Raw genomic sequence first — 18,726 nt, forward strand, 5'->3', positions numbered from 1 at the left:
GCACGTAATTACAGAATAATTTAAGGAAAAAATTTATTTGTGCGAGGGTATGTTTTTTACTATCGTAATCTTACTTTCAATAAATATCTACCATTATCTGAGTTTGTTCATCTCTCCATGCATGCTTCAAATGGTGCTGCTTTCTCATCTGATTTGTTAACTACGTTTGAATCAGAAATTAGCGAAATGTCACTAATATTGCTGGTTTGGTATTACTTGAAATGTTTGAACCGTGTGACCCAGCTCAATAATTGACACACATTTTATCAAAGAATAGCTACAGGCCATTTTCCACACAAAAATTTACAAAAAGGCTTTGATGTTGTGGTCTGAGAAAACATTTGGCCAATATTTAGAACGTTGAATTTTCTGCAGGAAACGATAGGTTTATTAACGTCATACAGGAAATAGAAAGAAGCACAAACCCTTTGTTATCTTCTGTGCACTGAGCAGGGATCCCCGCAGTGATTTAGTAAAAGGGCATAAACCAGGTAACATCTGAATTATCTATGTGAAGCACGATATAAATTTTTACGTTACAGCATCCTGTCAACTTTTTCATTAAGATCCGTACTCCACCACTACGTCTTTACACGGAATTGCGTATCGATCCTTGTACGTCAGTTCCCTGTCACAAATACTATTTCCAGCCTACATCTGTGCTGTAATTATCGTTGCGTCAACGTCATGGAAACAGATGATGAAGAAATGGGATTTACTAGACAGGCATTAAGAAAGTGTACGTAGGAGTGGAACTAGAGATAAAATGAGAAAAAAAAAAAAAAAACATAAGGTGAAGCAACGAAAGGTGGAGAACAGGAGAAAACCTCCTGACGGGAGCTGGGACTTGGCGTTTCAACTAAGATAGGTGAAATGCTATTTTACAGTGTTTCATAGGTCATATTTTAGGCGTTATTTACATGCCGAATGATCACGAAATAATAATGATTATGAAAATTTAAAGCTTCCCTGCAAATTCTGAATATATTTTGAAACTTTGAAGATTTCACTCTATTTCCTCCCGTACCACTGCTTTTAACAGTGAGCCTATATATGTAATAGAAATTTTCCCGATTTCTAGAAGAGTCAACATCGAAGACCACGCGTTTGTTTTTCAGTTTTATTCGTATCCAACATGGCAAACCATAGTTTTTTTCTTCATGCAAATTGGTGTGAAAATGATACGTGGTGTCTGACGTGTTAATTTCTATAGGTCCGCTTTTTAGCTTTGATGAAAGAATAATCGCACATTAGACGCAGGACTCAATAATTTTAATAACTTTATTACTTTTTAAAGGTCATAAGAAAACATTTATTTCAACCACTAAGCCTAAGACAACGCTTAAAAATTAGGGACTAATCTTATACTGTGCTCTTCCAATTTTTAAACTTTAAGGTTTATTCACGGAATAGGTAGGGGCTGATTGTACCGTCTGGACCACGATTGCATAACGCGACAACTAACTATTTTACTCACATTTTAACGTTGTTTATATGTTCAGAATATATTTTGCACGTTTTAGCTTATCTTGTAATCATAACTGGTTTTGTTATTTTTAATATGCTAATTCATTGTTTGTATATATATATATATATCAGCTTGTATTGTAAATAAAAAGCACGACCTTAGACTTCGTATGAGTCTATTGTTCTAGAGGTAGTCGTGTCATTCAGTGAGAATACTGTGGTATTTCTAAGTATACTGATGTAAGATTATACCAGTATAATAAATAAATGTTTGGGTTTTACGCCCGATATTGCCGCCAAGTATTGCTTCAGACAACCCGCCCTTTTCAGCAGGAAGTGAAGGATGTGTACGCTTGGCTTTGAACCTAGACCACCACATATCAGTTCGTAGATTATAGTCGGACCGCCATAACCACAGACGAAAGTCAGATCACACAATACCTCGCACGAAATATACAACTGATGCATGCGTTGAAAAACAGGATTGACCACCTTATCAAATGAAAGAACAAAATGACAATACAACTTTAGGTCAAAGCAGGTTGTAAAATCGCAGACGACCATTGAACCTTTGGAACAATAAGTTTTTTCCCAGATTGGCTAGAATAACCAACATTACATTGGATCCAATGAAGATGTCGTGTGTGACCGTGAAAAGGTGAATGTACTGAAGCAGGTTGCTGTCATGTTGCAGTTCTGTATCAAGTTAATTGGATGAAGGAGGAAAGGCTTATTGTACATAAGTTGATTTAAGCATTAGATGAGTTCGGTTGCCTAAACGCTTAACTTTTTTATGGAAATGAATTTTGATGCAGATTCGTGAATCATTAATTAGAACTTTGTTGAGTTACTCCACTTGTGCTAGCCAGCGGTATAGCTTTACACCGGAAGGGACACTTTTTGGGTCAATACCCCTAAAATGGTTACCGTCACAGTCCAGTTATTTTATGAGGTCTCTCACAGCTTCGTAGGGACAAACAACTATAAGCATCTTCAAAACACATCGTAACGGTCCACGCCCTCACAGCAGACAGCCTTTATCTAAAGGAGATCGCTATCAGAATCGATGTGCTTTGCTCTAGAGTTGGTCAATGCGTTAGGTGAAAGCAACGTTTTAATTCGTGGCAGATTATTGAGCCGGCATTCAAGAAAGCAATGCAGCTGTCCTTGCAAGGATTCATTGGATTGCAAGGATCTTAAACTAATTGACCCGGTTGATCGGCAAGCGTAGGTAGAGTACACCGCTTGCCGCTCCTATTGAAGAATAGAATCAACAAAAAATAGCTATGTGATAACAACAGTATTGGAACTCAGTTCTACTGGGTCCTCAGTACTCAGCAGTAGAAGCTATTCTTGCCGGTGTCCTTTTTGTCTTTAGGTACACTTTAGCAAAACAAGTAAATGTAGAGTTTGAAGAAAAAGTGCAGGCATTTCTCGTAGTCGATGCGAGAAGGGCTTTAATCACCTTCCCATTCATATGGAGTTAAGATCGCACTGTCACAAGTTCCACATATGTGCAGAAAACTTATAGGCACCATGCCGCTCGTAGCTTCCAGGTACCATTCTATAGATGCCACCTAAATTTATCAAAAGTTGAACAAACTAAACTAGATCTGTGTTTCAATGTTTTTATGTATACTCTGATGTGCGGTTAACTTGGAGAATCATTAGAGAAGACATTTTATCGCTGGACGCCAGCTTTCCAAACAAAAAACAATAGGCCACGTGTTTGGTCGATTCTCTTAGTAAGAACAGAAGTTTTTTTTTAACAAACAGTTTTTTTATTTGTTCAGTCAGTTTCGAAACTTTTATTATCAAAACATAGAAAAAAAAAAAAAAACTCTTGTGTGTAAGAATGGAGGATTGAAAGATTGGCCACGTGCCCGCAAAAATAAACTGAAACAATGACTACTTCAACGTCCGAACGAAACATGAAACTGGTATTGGACTACCCTAAAGAAACACGCAAAAAGCTTGTTTATGAAAATACGCAATCATTCAATTGCAAATGCCCACGACTGAGTTGGTTGCCTTTTACAATCCTAGCTGAGTTTTTTTTGAATGTGAGAAAGGTCGTACATCAATCGTAGGGCAATTTTTTTTTATTGAAGCGAACATAATATGTGTTTGGACTGACTTTGTGTCAGACTTAATGCGCAGAATAAAAAAGAAATTAAGCGTAGATCATGAAATCGTACAATTCGAATCGAATTAATTTGACATGAGTGAAACCACCACTTGTTCTTTACCATTGACAGCGACAGCGGTGCGAGCTTACAACTAGTTAAGTAGTACAGAAACGCAAAGGGGGACGAGGACCACTTGTCGAAACACGTCTGCAGTGACATATTGAACAAATTGCTATCTCAAGGGAAAAGTGCTTAGACCAAACAAGTGAGGTGAAATTCTTGCTTGGTTTGCTTACTTGAGCCACCGGACGAAAATCAGCTACTTCAACCGAACGAGAGGTTTGTGGCTCAAAGTATAAGAACAATCTCAGAAAAAGTAAGTGGAGAATCTGGTAGGAAGTTAAATCGTATTGAAGAATCGCTGCTTTAAAATGAAGAATGACGGGGAAATAGAGAATTAATGGAAAACAATTTCGATTTCCTTGCAAATACAAAGAAGTGACATTAAGTGGTACAGGAAAGAGCTCTACTGAGAAAATAGAAACATTCTTTAGACTTTTCGCGTGTTTTAAAGAACAAGTAAAGTTTACGAAATTCGGCTACCTATGAGAATAAGAAAACTCTGTATCGAAATATTAATACGTAAACTTACCGATGATTATTTTACGCCTGTTTTCATTTCCCATGCCAGATCAAATCGACCGATCTTAAGTTAAATGCAAATCTTCGATGATATTTCAATGGCGATACGATAATACTGAAATATAACTTGATCCCTAGTGGTAGATTATGTTGAAGTTCATCATTTATCGCCTCTGATCAGTTCCAGTGGCTAAGACTGCCTGCTACAACTAATAGAATGGATTGCATCGCGCTAATGTGTCCCATGCATATTCGCCAATCATTTTAAATGTGTCACATTGGCAATTACATGATTACCTGGGGGTCGTTTCTAAACCTTTGTGCCGCCTGGCAACGAAAAGCCAAAATCAGCTTCTGATTTTTTTCAACCTATTGCTGTCAATGTACTCTGAGATTGAAGTTTATTTTACATCTAATTGGCAAAATAATTATCGGTGAAAAGTCGCCTGTCAAACGTGAGAAGTGAACAAACAGAGCAGAAAACAAAAGCCAAATATTCCTTAAAACAGATTGAAAACCATTATAATCATTAAGATAAAGCTAACCGTGAAAATTCAAGTTTATCGGCGCATGGCACAAAAATATAGTATCATAATCAAGTTATAACTTATTCTTTTATAGTAATACCTTAAGATAACGCGGATAAGCGTATATGTTGTCCTACCCAAGAAGCTAATTTCGTTTCTAAATATTGTAATCTTCACTGAAATAATGTTAGAAAAGGCCTAGCAATAATATCTATTCAAGTAAAAACCAAAGGAATAAGTAATGCTCATAGGGAGAATACACTAGTAAGCAAAATCGAATACGCAAAGGCCATTCGGTATTTATAAAAAATGTGATAAGATAAGATCGTAAGGCTTTCTTACTTAAATTTGAAAAATCCATTAATATGAACATGTCTCCGGGCTCATCCCAAAATTTGCGGCGTCATCTAACTGCAGCAATATAGAAAGCTTGAAGTTGCTTACGACATTTCTGCTTCTTGAAGTATTCTTGAAAAACCAAATAAGCAATTATTCTGTATATCAAACGAACTTCATTTATGATTGTAAGAGAAGGTCGACGACATTCAAACTGAATGATTAGACCTGAAACTTCATAGCAACCGCTAAATGACATTTGGGTTCAAAATGCTTGGGAGCTCTTATTTTTAAGGAAATCATCTTTATGTGGCAAAGGGTTTGCGATATGTTACATATACATGATTCATACGTATTCTTACAGGCTATAAAGTGTCACTTTTTTAATTTTACGTATATAATAATAAATATAATATTAATAATAACAGTAATTAATTCGGAGCGTGGCTCAAAAGTGGCAAGAGGAACACGCGCTGAGCGTCAACCTTCTCAAGCAAAAGAAAATGGAACTTTAGAGATTAAAGATCAGGCCTATTGACTAAATTAAATACTCTACTGATCTTGATTATCTTAAGGAGACACTGCTTTATCTTTTCTATAAATCTGGCTCATACCTAAACATTCAGAGTTTCAGACTCGTGGGGAGCACAGCTAGCGATCAAGGTGTCCAAACAAAGGAAAACACTTAAGGTGTAATTTTAACAAATTATTTTATCGCCATTGCCGACGGCTTAAACACAGGCACATCAAAATGTCTACAGTCATGATTTAGACACAACTTGGGCCTTGTAAGGCTCACTCTATTCGGAGCTGAAAGTGTAGTTCAGTCTACAGCCCAAAAAGCTATGCTTTCATTAACACATGTCCGGTTACCAGTAGCTTCAAACAAATTTCGATTTGCCAAATAAAAATATGCCTCGACAGATTTTCTCACGCCTGCGTTTGCATATCAGCAATTAAGCGCACTCTAGCATAGCCTATTTGCCCCGCTCGCATCGCGTTCTTTTCTTGCCCACGACTGGTGCTTCTATATAGTGCACCATAACTGTCTGGTTTAAGCGTTCCTCTCGTGAACCTTCTACAGATACAGCAACACCTTGATAATTTGGAACTTCCTAATAGCTCTTCTCTTTTTTTTGACTGAAAATACAAAATGCAATTAAAAAATAAAGTAGAAAGCGCTCTCTAATGACTATTAGAGCAAAAGGCATTTACTTCGACGATTTCTGCACACTCCAACCGATGACTCCTAAAGAAGCAAATAATTAGTTTAACAGCGTTTTCCTACCGATAGAATCCTAGACCTGCAGGCAGTTGGTAGAAGTTGAGAACTAAATTAAAGAAATAGTCAGCCAAAGCATTGGCATTAGTATGAATTCATGATACCTAAGAAAACCGCATACGTGTGGGAAAAATACTAACAACCTCTGAAACGATAAGTACGCTTGATTTACGAAATATAGTGGCGACATTAGCGACGTCTTATATTACGTTTTGTTTAGATTCACGCAGGCTTCGTGTCTGTTTGCGACTATCTGAGGCTTTAAAAAGAAAAGCAAAAATAACGGAATGTAAAATTGAAAAGAAAATCTGCACTTTACCCAAGTATTTTTATTACAACCGTGGTAACCTAAGTACTTTGAGTATATAGAGTGATGGCAAAATAAGTATAATACCATTGATCTAAGCCTATCGATCAATTAAAATTAGTAGACATTGAGATAGTTAAATTGGACAACAGATCTGTTCCTATCTACTGTCTTTGCGGTATAATAATTTTTTTGCCAAAGAAACAAAGGTAAAATTAACGTGTAATTCGGGTACTCCTTTTATATACTCTAATGGCCGTAATATCCTTGTATGAAAAAGTGGTCTTGAGTAAATCGTCGCCATGAAGTTCACGAACGATTATGATCTCCTTATCGCCTAAACTTCGTTGAACAAGCTTTCCGTTTTCTAATGTACATGTAGTTTTTACCTAAAACAAAAAGTAACATTTAAAACAATAGATACTAGATAGGCAACATGCTGAACTTAAAGCCGTTTAAAAAGGGCAGCTTGCTTACACATAGGTAACAATTATATTTAGCACAGGCGAACGTATTTCTCTTATGTATGAAAGAAAAATTAGTAGTTTTCTTCCATGATCCTAATTATTTAAGAACTTTAATAGAACATCTGGGTTTAGGCAAACTGCATTTTCATGCTAGTCCTATAAATCCATACATTTTCCACTCAACTATTTAATATGATACTTGTTTTGTTCCGCGTATATTATTTTCTCCAAATTTAAAAGATGAAAATTGTAGATATATAACTTTTCATTACGAATAATAATTTTAAGCGAACGTATTTTTCCATTAATAGACGGAGTCTACATATATAAAAAACAAAAAAAAAAAAAAAAGATTTTATCTCGATTTGAAGAATTTTGTTTCAGTATAACTTGCAGTTAGATTTGAGTCAACTTCTTATGCGATGTCAATGTTGTTCGTGATATGATTCAGATAAGGTGAGATAGGGTCTCAATCAGGTGTCGCCGTTCATTCGATGATGCTTTATGTACACTACGTAATATTTAAAGTTCAATATAGGGGAAGCGCAACTTGTTTATAATTAGTAAACATTTCTAGCTAACGAAAAATAGCTAAAAAATTGATAGACAGAAACGCATTCGATATACTCACCCTGACGCCATCGAGTCTTGTCTCAATGAATTCTTCACCGAGTGTGAATTTCAACTCATGCGTTTTCAACAACGTGTGCGTCTTTAGAGTCCACTGATTTCCATTTATCGCAATTTCAATAGAAGGCTTCGAACCTGATGAAAGTACCCTCCATGTAATGCCGACGTCAACCGCCTTCAGAAAATCTTCATAATCCACCGACTCAACCGTTTTCCATATTCCATTAAACAGAGAAATAGCTTTAACCTCGGTGTTTCCAGGCTCGCTCATGGTTATAGCACACGATTTGGTATATCTATAGGTTCAATCCCTAAAATATTACATTGGAACGTTAGCAATGTAATGTTCACTGAAACATTCGCTATTTTATTTTAAATATTATGCAGAATATATGCATTTTTTACACACTGACAGTACTAGCGAAAAATATGCGCGGGTTTAGAAAGGGGGAGGGAGGACTTTAAACAAGCTAGTAATACATGGCCTGTGGTTCAATACTGCGGGAAGACATCTAGATCTGTCTTATATACAAAAAGGCTAAACTATGGGAAGGTGGCTAGTTATATTTGCTACTGGATTGAGGATAAAGTTCCCGTTAACAGATAGCGTTTATTCGAATGGTAATATCTAGCTGAAACTTTCAAGGATGATTGCTTTGAATTTTGAGCCGTCGTGGAGCTCTAGGAGGCGCGTATCCGACATTTTCTACTTCAAAGAAAAATAATTGTTTGCGAAGGCAAGCATGCAGCAAAGTTTCCACTTGCCGCTTTAAAACTAGACATTTCGACAAACGATGATCCGACCGGTAAAGAAAAACAAACGACGGAGGACTGCAGACATCCCTTAAACGTGCGGTCAACCCCAGAGCTAGTTGCACAGACGGAAGTAACCCAGATGATTATAGATAAGGTCGAAAAAGAAGTAAAGTGAACTTTACAGAAAAGGACCTCGGACTGGCAAAAGGGTGACGCAATCCAGCGTAAACAATGGCTCGAACGAAAGCCCCTTTTTTTCGTTAAAATTAACTTAATTTGCGCTATCAGAGTTTTCAAATTTGATGGCTCTGTGAGCGATAAAAGACCTCCAATGGAAAACCTGTTGGATCCGGCGTACAGTCCGCACATCGTTCCATCTGATTATCAATTGTTTCAGCTAATGCAACTAGGCAAACACTTCAAAACAGAAGCCGAAGCCCGCTAATGGGTCAACGAATAAACGATAAAATGTATTGTATCTGTCAGCCGATACCGAAAATGCACATTAAAGCGTTATCCTCGTCTAAGAGAGAAAGTACCTAAAAAAAATAATATTGTTTGTTCTTAACACAACACTTCTATCACCAATTTGCGAATTCATTTTTCAAATGTATATGCATTTTAAATTGAATTTTACAACATAAAATAGGTTATTTCAGTGTCTATAGAGCTGCAGATTCAAATCCAAATAGAACTTCTACATTCTTTCGCATCATGGGTTTGCCTGGTTTGCTTTTTTTTGATATTTCCAATAATTTCAATCGCGTAAGCTCCCACGGAATCTGTTTGAAGACCGACGTTTTTATCTTGCTAGTCCTGGTTTGAAAATTGCAGGGAGTAAACCCCATTATTCACTTTGCTAAGTGGTTTCATATAATTAAGAAATTACTTTGCGCTTAGCGGATCCTGCATTACAATTTTGTTCACCATTTACTTTTTAACTGCCATTATGATGGGTGGCAAGCAAAACACTGATAGCCAGCTCGTTTGGCATTTAGGTATAGTTGGAAGCTCAGGCCAGAGGGAAAGCCAGCACTCTCTAGCTTCTTCTAGAGTAACTTTCTAAATTAGTCAGCCGCGATCTGAATGAACGGTTTATCCTTTTCAGTGAATTCGACCCTGTTTTTCTATAATCAACTTTTTTTTTAGGAACGAATATGTATGCGGTAGAGTAACATATATGTGATGAAACTCTTAGCTTCTAACTAGAGCTTATAGCGCATTTAGCGCTTCTTTCAATGGCCAAGAATACGCGTCTCCGCTTGGTTTTCACGCTTGAATTTCCGTCACACTCCATTTTAGTTCCCAACTTAGATTTTTACAAGGGTGTCTGGCGCAGTACGCTAGGTTGTTCTCAGGAATTTCTGACCCATTATGCTATTTTTTCTTGTTAAATAAGGATTCGGGCAGATTTGGTAAAATCATTAGGGAGGAATTGAGAATTGGTTGGTAGCAGTCTCGAAGCAAAAAAAATCCAGCCATTCCTGCACAAGCTAAAATTATGCTTTTGTAGCACCGATCACACATAACTGCATATTTCTTTTTTACGTATTAGATTTATGCAAGGACATTTAGTTTGTGTGCATATCCTTGGGTGGTAGCAGATGGCTTCTGACTCGTGACGAGTTTAACCGAAACCGGTTATAATAGAAATCAATTTTAATGCAAAAAAAAGTAAAATAAACAATGATAACGGTATCCTAAAGGATGTCTTAGGTTCTCTGTCGTCAACAGAGCTTCTTACAGGCTTTTTAAATATTTGCCAGCTAACAAGAATCGTATTAAGTCAAAACCTTAGCTGCCTTTAGTAATAAGGGTTTGATAGATGGCGGTGTCTCTCTTTTCTACCCGGAAGAAAGAATTTTCGAACTAAAGCGAACTTGGATTGCAATTTTGGGTTATCACATCCCGTATTCTTTAGATTAGGATGAGCAGGTCAACATACAAGGCCACTTTATTTTCACATGAATATCTTTCGCTTTAGCAAGGAAGAAACTATTCTGGGTCAGTTGAACCGTACCGTTTTCGTATTTGCTTCTAATACTGTCGTATAAAATAGTTTCACAAATGCGGGCCGAAAGCAATGCGGAAGATTTTTTATCGACAAAGAGCTGACTAAGGTCGATTCAATATGAAAATTACTATTTTTTCAACTTTAAGGTAGTGGTCTATAATTTGTTTTTTCAGTGACAAAATTATCTTAGCGATATTCGTAGGGCAAGAACTGTGAGGTCTGAGTAAAATATGTGGTTACAGAAACGTACGCACTGAAGTTGGGCAATTAAGATCATAACAAATGCTTTACATTAGAATGGAGCAAAGAGAAAAGTTATAATAGAGTGCAGGAAATCTTACAAGTTTTGATTTATTCAAGAGGCTAAATTTATATAATCTTAAATTATAATTTTACGCGTTTTCTTTTCTCATTTTCAGTTTAGTAAAATCGAACTACATATATAACAATAAATCCCTTAGCATTCGAAAAAATTTCATTATTTTAAATAATACTGGCTATGTCATTGACCTCAGACGGATTTGACATGAGCCCACCCAAGAGACGAAATCAATGGCCGGCGGTCTCATTAGCTCTGCATGATTCTTTTTTAATTTTAAATTAGTTTTTTTCTGATTTATTAGCTGCAAAATATAGTGGCGACTTTTGTTTGTTATTCCGCTTTGCTAAATCTTCATATGCTTATGGTCAATTGTTATAAATTCCTGAAAAGCTTTTTCCGCTCTGTATTTTAGCTCTACGTTGTAACAGATTTGTCCGGGTTACAAAATTTTACCGTGAGTTTGGATTCTATAGACTACGCCACCGGGTAAATACAGAACTTGCGATATCAACTTCTCGCCAATATCAAAGTACTGCGGAAGCAACTCAGAAATTTGTTTCGCGTACGGTGAAGATTTTACACCTAGGAGATACGGGCTAATCTAACAATTACATTTTCACAAAACTTGTTCAGAGCTGTTTTTGTCGAACTGGCGCGGTGAAATGAAGTAAGTCCTTTACGTGGAACACGCGATGCGTAAACGAAGCATGCCATTTAGTAGGAATACTCTCAGTTATAGAGTCGTCGTTTTACGCTCCACACCCATTTTAGGGTTATTCTGGCAGCTTTTTAATTTGAACGTCGAACAAATAACACTTACCTATTTTTGAGTATAATACGTTACTTATATATATGATAAAACAAAAAGGTACAGGATCGGAACAGGAAAACAAGAACCGCCATTGCTTCTCGAACAACGTAGGGCAATCTATAGAGACTTCACAAAACGATTACCATCGAAAGAGGCAGTTTCACGCTACTAGTACTATTACTAGTACCAAAGCCAAACTGCTATTGTAACGCGATATATCTGTTGGTAAAACGAGTCTAACTATAGTTGTTAACGAGGTCATTTTAATGGTAAAAGGAACTTTGTATAAGCCAATTGGTGCACGTGCGCTTTGAAAATAAAAATTGCGTTTTTGTTGTCGCTCACATATTGCTCCTTTTTATTAAATGGCTTTCAACGAAATTTTAAGCGGGAAATAAGAAGTGCTTAAAAACAATTGCCGCTATGGCTGTATACTGTTAGAATCAAACAGACGTGCTGCCATAAAAACATAGGACACTTTTTTTGTAGTGGTCAACATTAACGTGATATTTTTATGCTGGAGGTGCCAGGTCCATATGTTATTATAGATTTTAGCTTTTTTATCATACATAATAGGGCAACTTAATATTTCTTATTTACAGGACCTTATTCACTTTCTTTTCATCCTGTCATCTAATTTGTAGCTTTTTAAATTGATAGAATTCAAATTTTGATTGGTTGACAGGAAATGTACAGACGACTCGATTTTCTCGCAATCGTTCGTTTACGTTACGTAAAAGAGCAATGACCCTTCTTAGCGATTCGCGTATGGATATACAATAGCAATGTATTAACTTTTTGTCTTTTCGTGCTCTATTTTATTATTTTACATAGAGCGTATCTTTAAGAAAAATCGCCACTCTCTTACGTAATGTAGGCGAACGCTGAGGAGCTTTATAGTCAGGAAATGGGCGTCGTCTGTACACTCCTTGTCAACAAATCGAAATTTAAATTTTAGCCCTGCTAACTGACATCTTTGTTGGCTATAATATGTATTATCTTATTCGCAAAGAAGAAGTGAATGTCGAATAATTATGAGTATCTATAGAATGGTTACTACTTTCAAAAAACGTGTTCTTTTTTAAAAATAGCGCTAAAAAACTCTTAAATTGTCTCTACCTATGTTTCGCACTCTCGTAAATGCTCGAGACTCCTTCTGTTATTACGTCATAAGCTTATAGTTGCTTTAATTTGGTAGAATACAGTCCGTGTTTCAAAGACGATCTCAAAACTGAGACATGTAACACCCGAGTAGAATAGTTTAGCATTTACGAGCAACTGTTTTCTTCTTAGAATAGATTTAGATAGTTTTTATGGACAAAATTGCGAAAAACACATCTGCATCACACGTATTATAGCTGGCATGCCAGGCTTATTTGAACAACATACATTTTACACAATCGTTATCTGCTGTTTTCGCATTCTATTAGAAGAAGCTGTCGTGAAGCTATGAGGCAACCTTTGGATTTACAAAACTGACCATACATCGTAACCAGTCGAAGAGAGGGTATACCGTCAAGCTTTGACAAAATTTGTGTATTATTTCTGAGATTTCGCTTAGCAGGGACAGACGTGACTCTTACGGCTACACCAAACTCGGCCTCCGTTAGAACTTATATGCAGTATGGCTCACTTATATATAGTAACGATTTAACGCCTGCTGAAGTTGTAAAGCTGGCCTTACCCCATAATGGTTCGAAAATAATGAGCGAAAACACACGTAAACCACTGAAAATCGAAGATCTACGGTTTATAATGCCGCTACCTTTAACACCAGGTTGAAAAGGAAAGTAACGATCATGTATATCAGTGGCCGAATACACAAGAACGCTGAGTGTTCTTATTTTATACCTACTTATCCTTTGTAACAATCGTACTGTGTCCACTGACTCCTAACAGGACGCTTAATACACTGTTCACAGCAATGGCTTGCAGAGTATGAAACCTATAGTGGCGCACGGATGCGTGGCGCACAGATGCGTGACGCCTGAATATTGTCTCACATTTGATCGCACAAAAGCAAGCAGGAGTTGGTATTCGTTTGTGCTGCAATATTTGTTATTAATAGCTTACTGTCGCACACCTTCTCGCCACTTGTTGTTCTGCTGCTGTTAGATGAGAAAGAAGGACGCGGCGAAACGGAGCAAGGATGAACATTCGTATCTGAAGCAAACACGTAAAAAAGAAGAGGGAAAAATAAATGTGAATGGCCGAAGCGTTGGGAGAGGGACCTGAGCATAAGTCCGGAGTTATTGCAGTCCAATGCTGACAGCTAAAAGATAACGTTGCACAACATGAGCTGTTATGCAACTTAGCAGTGACTTGATACAACACCATAATTACAGACCATTTTATATGTATAAGGTGTCCTTAGTTAGGAATATTCCGTAGCGTTCGGGCCCGACCCCATCTTACTCTAGAAGCTTTTTAATTCGACATAAATTAAATAGGGTTTCTTACTTGCCTCCTTCAAGCGTAGTTACTGAGCCAAAATGATTCGAGAAAAACTAAAGTCCAAGAATCTACAGCATTATGTATTGTACCCACTAACTTTCTAGGCATGGCATGGTCTGGATGACCAAAGTCATGCCGCCATCGCTGGTTCAAATTTGGGTATTGGCAAATAGCTATCATGACATATGGTAAAAAAGTTGTCTTATAGGTCTGTTGGTGAAACGCCACCTCGACTAGACCTTCTAACGGGTGCAAGCACCTGTTGCTATACTGAAGACGTGCTTTACTATTATAAGAGGAGACTGGTGACATTAGAAGGGCCGGCCAATATAGTAATTATCTATGACCTTCCTTTTCGCTTCACTAAGAAACCAAACTGTCTATACCTTCTTCCGGATTCGAGCTTAAACCATCTGTGCCCCTTCGATTACTAGGCAAACGCGTTAATACTGCCCCATTGCGAGGATCAGAATTTAATTACAGTTGGACTATATGTGCGTGCAAGTTACTAGCGAACTGAGTATATGTTGGACAGCCTAAATCCAAAGCGTCATCTAATTTTTGTCTGACTCAGTAGTGTTCGCAACAACAACGAAAGAGACGGTGAAAATCGTGCCTCTAGTGCCTTTCCTTCTTTGGGGGCACAAGTCATGAAATATCTTCAAAAAAAGTTGTTCTTCCATACTTTCTCTATTGAGGTTGACATTTTTTAAAAGAAGATTGACTAGTCTTCGAAACAGCTAGGGTTGACATTGCTCACAGACAAGAGAAATAACGGCTAAAGCATAACGCTAAAAAACGGTCACCTGCTAAGGGAGATGAACGGGTCATAATTGTTCTTGTCTCTGCCCATTCTTTTGTTCTCTTCTAAAGACTACTTTCACAACCATTATGACGTTCTTCGAATAGTTTTCTCAATGAAAACGTACCACTTATTTCTCATTATCCGTTGTCTGCTGCTCTGGCCCTCAATTTTTTACAGCTCGTACGATATAAGCGCCACTGTGAGCAAGGGAGCAAAAACTGGACGTTCCGAGTTTTGCAAGCCTGCTTCATCTTTTCAATTGAGATAATATAACAGCGACCATAATAACGTAGACTACGAATGTACAATAGAATAAACAATCATGGTTTATTTTAAGTCTAGGCCAAATAGGTAAAGGATCATGGATCCCGTTTTTGCAAGGAGTATAGAAAAGTAACAAATGCATATGTTAAAGCAAGTGATGACAAAAATTTTAATAAGCTTAAGTTTCCGACGAATTGGATAAACCTCGTGCGATTTATACTATTCCGGCAAGGCAATCTCAAAGTACCCAGATGAGATTTTAACCGTAATAAAAGCCCTGTAATTAAACCCAGCTACTAAATCAGGCACTACATATCTCCAGCCCCTACATTTATAGCGCAATTTTCATTAGCACGGCCACTTTCTTTCATATTCATGTCTACCAGCGGAAATTTCGAAAGCCAAAAAGTAAAAATGTCACTAACTTGTCTAAAGCATATGAAATTTACTTATTTATTTATTTATAAAAAAAAAAGTTTCTCTTGCGTTTTATTTCCAGAAACATCATAAATCTTATTTTTCGTCGATTTTTTTTAACCAAATCTCGTTAATCAACCAATTCCGGTGTATACATATTATCTTTGAAGGACAACAATTCTGTTAACTTTTTGAATACAAAAACTTAGTGAGCTTGAAGTTGGCCTGAAAGATTATACTTTTAAAAATAAGAGAGCGCATAGTGTGATAACAACGATGCCTCTGCTTTGATCGCGATAAGTTGATTGCCAACTGAACGTTTAAGGCCAAATCAATTAATATGAATCGTAATTTGTACACAAAACTGATCAGAAACACACCAAAGCAAAACTTGTATCATGAAACTTGTCCACACAGTATAAAGTTATACAGTCAATGTTTCCTTTGGGGCTATGATTATGCGCAAGTGATACTACCTTAAACGGTAAAAATACGGCCTTTGTGCCTTGTCGCCACTGAACTTATAAATTATGTGGCTATCAACAGTCTACTTGATGATGTCGTAAGGTCTCGAATATAGGTTGTCTATCCAGCTGATTGTTTGTGGTCAGCATAGTCAGAGATTCTGCGCATTGAGAAACTATACTGTAGTGGCATCAGCGTATAACAGCATATAAACTGGGCACTTAAGTGCCCAGTTTATATGCTGGACGTCCGCTAGCCGACCTAGTTTAGGTGTGTGAAATCTGTGTGCTCCATTTACTAAAGATATCTGCTGCTTACGATTCAGTTTCTGTCATCAATGGTTATCATCAGTTATCTGAGCTGTCTTAAAATACGGACCAAGGAGTTCAAATGGTACGTGGGTCATTGGGTTCTGACACACAAAGTCTAAGTAAACTGAAAACATATCTGTGAATGTTCCGTAATTAAGAGATCAGGTACTCATGCTTTTTGGCATAGATTATCCGAAACATAATGACTTATTCCTAGTTAAGATGAAGCCAGAAAGAATTTTGCTGGTTGCCTCAAGTTATGCTGACATGTATCTGGGTGTAGAAGCGAAAGAATAATTAACTTTTCGATAAGTGAACACACCCACAAGTGAATAAGGAGTAGTTTCCTTCACTTCCTACAATTTTTGCCCATATCGCGTACCCCACGAAGGAGAAGCTTTCATTGTTAAGAGCAATCCATTTCTTGACCCATTTGCAGACTTTGGCCTCTGTTCAGTAATTTTTCTATAGCTATACTGCATTGATTGACAAAAGTGATGATCAGACGGAGGGATGTCCGCCCTGTACACCGGGCGGAGCAGAGTTCTTCATTAGAGATCTGTTAGCGCTCACTGGGTTACCCAAGCAGTATGTAGCGTAGCGTTATCAAGCAGCAATTTCACCTTACGCCGCCTTTTGCCGCTCCAAAATTTTTCTTCTTAATTTCATTGCTTAGACGGATTTGAGTTGCGCGATCCCTTGTGACTCTTTCCTCGGATTTGAGTGGTGGTACTTTTTTTTTTATCCAACTATATGCAAAGGCGCAGCGTTTAGCCATATGTCTTCGTAGCGTCGAATTGGAGAGATATGCAGGGTAAGATATTGTGGGAAATTCATCTTTTATCTCCGGCAAAAATCTTCTACAGAGATTACTTTTTCTGTCGTGCTAGCCACGAAAGGAATTGTCAGGACGTTGAGATGTTTTTCTCTTTCATTTTGTAATATTTTTAGCGCATGGATTGACAACAGTCATTTGTGTCATCTCTAGCTGTGCAGAGAGCTCTCGGGTCATTTGCGTAGGAGTTCCTGCACTTCGTCGTCGTTGACTTATTATTTGTTGTCTATGTGGAAACCTTTCGTTCGAAGGCCATTCGTCGCACCCTTTCAACTTCACAAACAACCGTTTAATATTCGCAGCAAACATTGAGCAAGTTACGATGTGAGCGAATTCAGAATAGAAGGAAATATATTTTCTCTTATCAGCAAGTTAATGTACTTTTAAGGTCCTTTGCACAAATTTGCAAGACTTTATCCATGTGAACACTGACGGGTACAAATGAGGGTTAATATTCCAGGATTTACTAAAATGTATGCCATGTTGTTGAACTTGTATTCATATCTATGTTTCTAATGTATTTCTTATTAAAACTTTTTTGGAAAAGCTTTGAGTGTGCAATTTTAGCCATCAAGCCACTAGACTTATTTTACACACATCGTAGTCCGGCATATTAAATTCCATTGTTTCCTCAGTTGTCTTATATACATTCCATATTGCAATGCTCAGTACCATTATTAAGATGACACGATGAGCTGACGTATGCTGATATGTTTAGTTTTAGTTTATGCAGTTGTAAATGCTACACTTAAAACTATGCAGAAAGAGTTACTTTTTATAAGATTGGCGTAATATAGCAATTTTTACAGTATACAGGGTTCATACCTTTAGGGGCAACTGGAGTTTCTGGTTTGGACTGCCGGGATACTTTATTCCTGAAGACCTTATTGGTTTGGCTTTCACGTGAACACGTGAAAGAAACGTGGCTAGCTATGATAAGACTTTTCGCCATCAGAAGCGAGTATCTACGAAAGAAACATGGACCATCAATTTCGTGGTCTAGTAGGTCATTAACGTTACAAAGGAAGTTCTGCTTAAGTTTAGGCACCGAGACCATCTGTCGGACGAGCAGTGGGACACCTCTCACCATCTGTTCTCGAGGGAGCAGAGGCAAAAAAACAACGAATGGCTCAAGCCAACTCTTCCGATGAATATTAAATAAAGACTAAAAGGTACTTTGTTTCCGCAAAGTGAACGAGGGGTAAGAAGCAGTCAGGGTTATAGAAAAATTTGAATGGCAAGGTTAACTCGCGAGATTTTGACAGATGATCAAGTTGGATGGGTGAAACTTGAAAAAAGCGTTGTATACTTGGTAAAAGTAGAGGACGCGGTGATGGCTGTGCAGCAATGGGTAAGTGTCCACTGTGTACTTAGCTACTTTGGTAACGAAGAGGATCTTAGCGATATTATGTTGGGGTTCAGAACCAGTTTAGTGCGGAAGTTTATCGGTAGCGAGGGAGTTGGATTAATAAACAATAAGGAAGG

General features: G+C 37.4%; 1 protein-coding gene across 2 annotated transcripts; it reads right to left on the reverse strand.

The window, feature by feature from the left end:
- Nucleotides 1-6,692: 6,692 nt before the first annotated feature.
- LOC111262301 (fatty acid-binding protein) lies at nucleotides 6,693-13,742 on the reverse strand. 2 transcript variants are annotated; one of them, XM_022836458.2, is made up of 3 exons: nucleotides 13,542-13,742; nucleotides 7,789-8,098; nucleotides 6,693-7,079 (listed from the first exon to the last, which is right to left on the reverse strand). In XM_022836458.2, the coding sequence occupies exons 2-3, from the start codon at nucleotides 8,056-8,058 to the stop codon at nucleotides 6,906-6,908; spliced, it is 444 nt and encodes a 147-aa protein (XP_022692193.1). In that variant the 5' UTR covers nucleotides 8,059-8,098; nucleotides 13,542-13,742; the 3' UTR covers nucleotides 6,693-6,905. The 2 variants fall into 2 exon arrangements, with proteins under 2 accessions (XP_022692193.1, XP_022692192.1); XM_022836457.2 differs by having other exon boundaries at nucleotides 13,546-13,741.
- Nucleotides 13,743-18,726: the final 4,984 nt, after the last annotated feature.

This window comes from Varroa jacobsoni, unplaced genomic scaffold (assembly GCF_002532875.2).
Source record: "Varroa jacobsoni isolate VJ856 unplaced genomic scaffold, vjacob_1.0 scaffold_643, whole genome shotgun sequence".
NCBI lineage: Eukaryota > Metazoa > Arthropoda > Arachnida > Mesostigmata > Varroidae > Varroa > Varroa jacobsoni.

Bases quoted from the DNA above. Each gene is read 5' to 3' on its own strand.
- LOC111262301 (XM_022836458.2), bottom strand. From the start codon at position 8,058: ATGAGCGAGCCTGGAAACACCGAGGTTAAAGCTATTTCTCTGTTTAAT. The intron at 7,080-7,788 runs GTGAGTATATCG...TTTTTGTTTTAG, and splicing joins CAAGACTCGATGGCGTCAGG to GTAAAAACTACATGTACATT.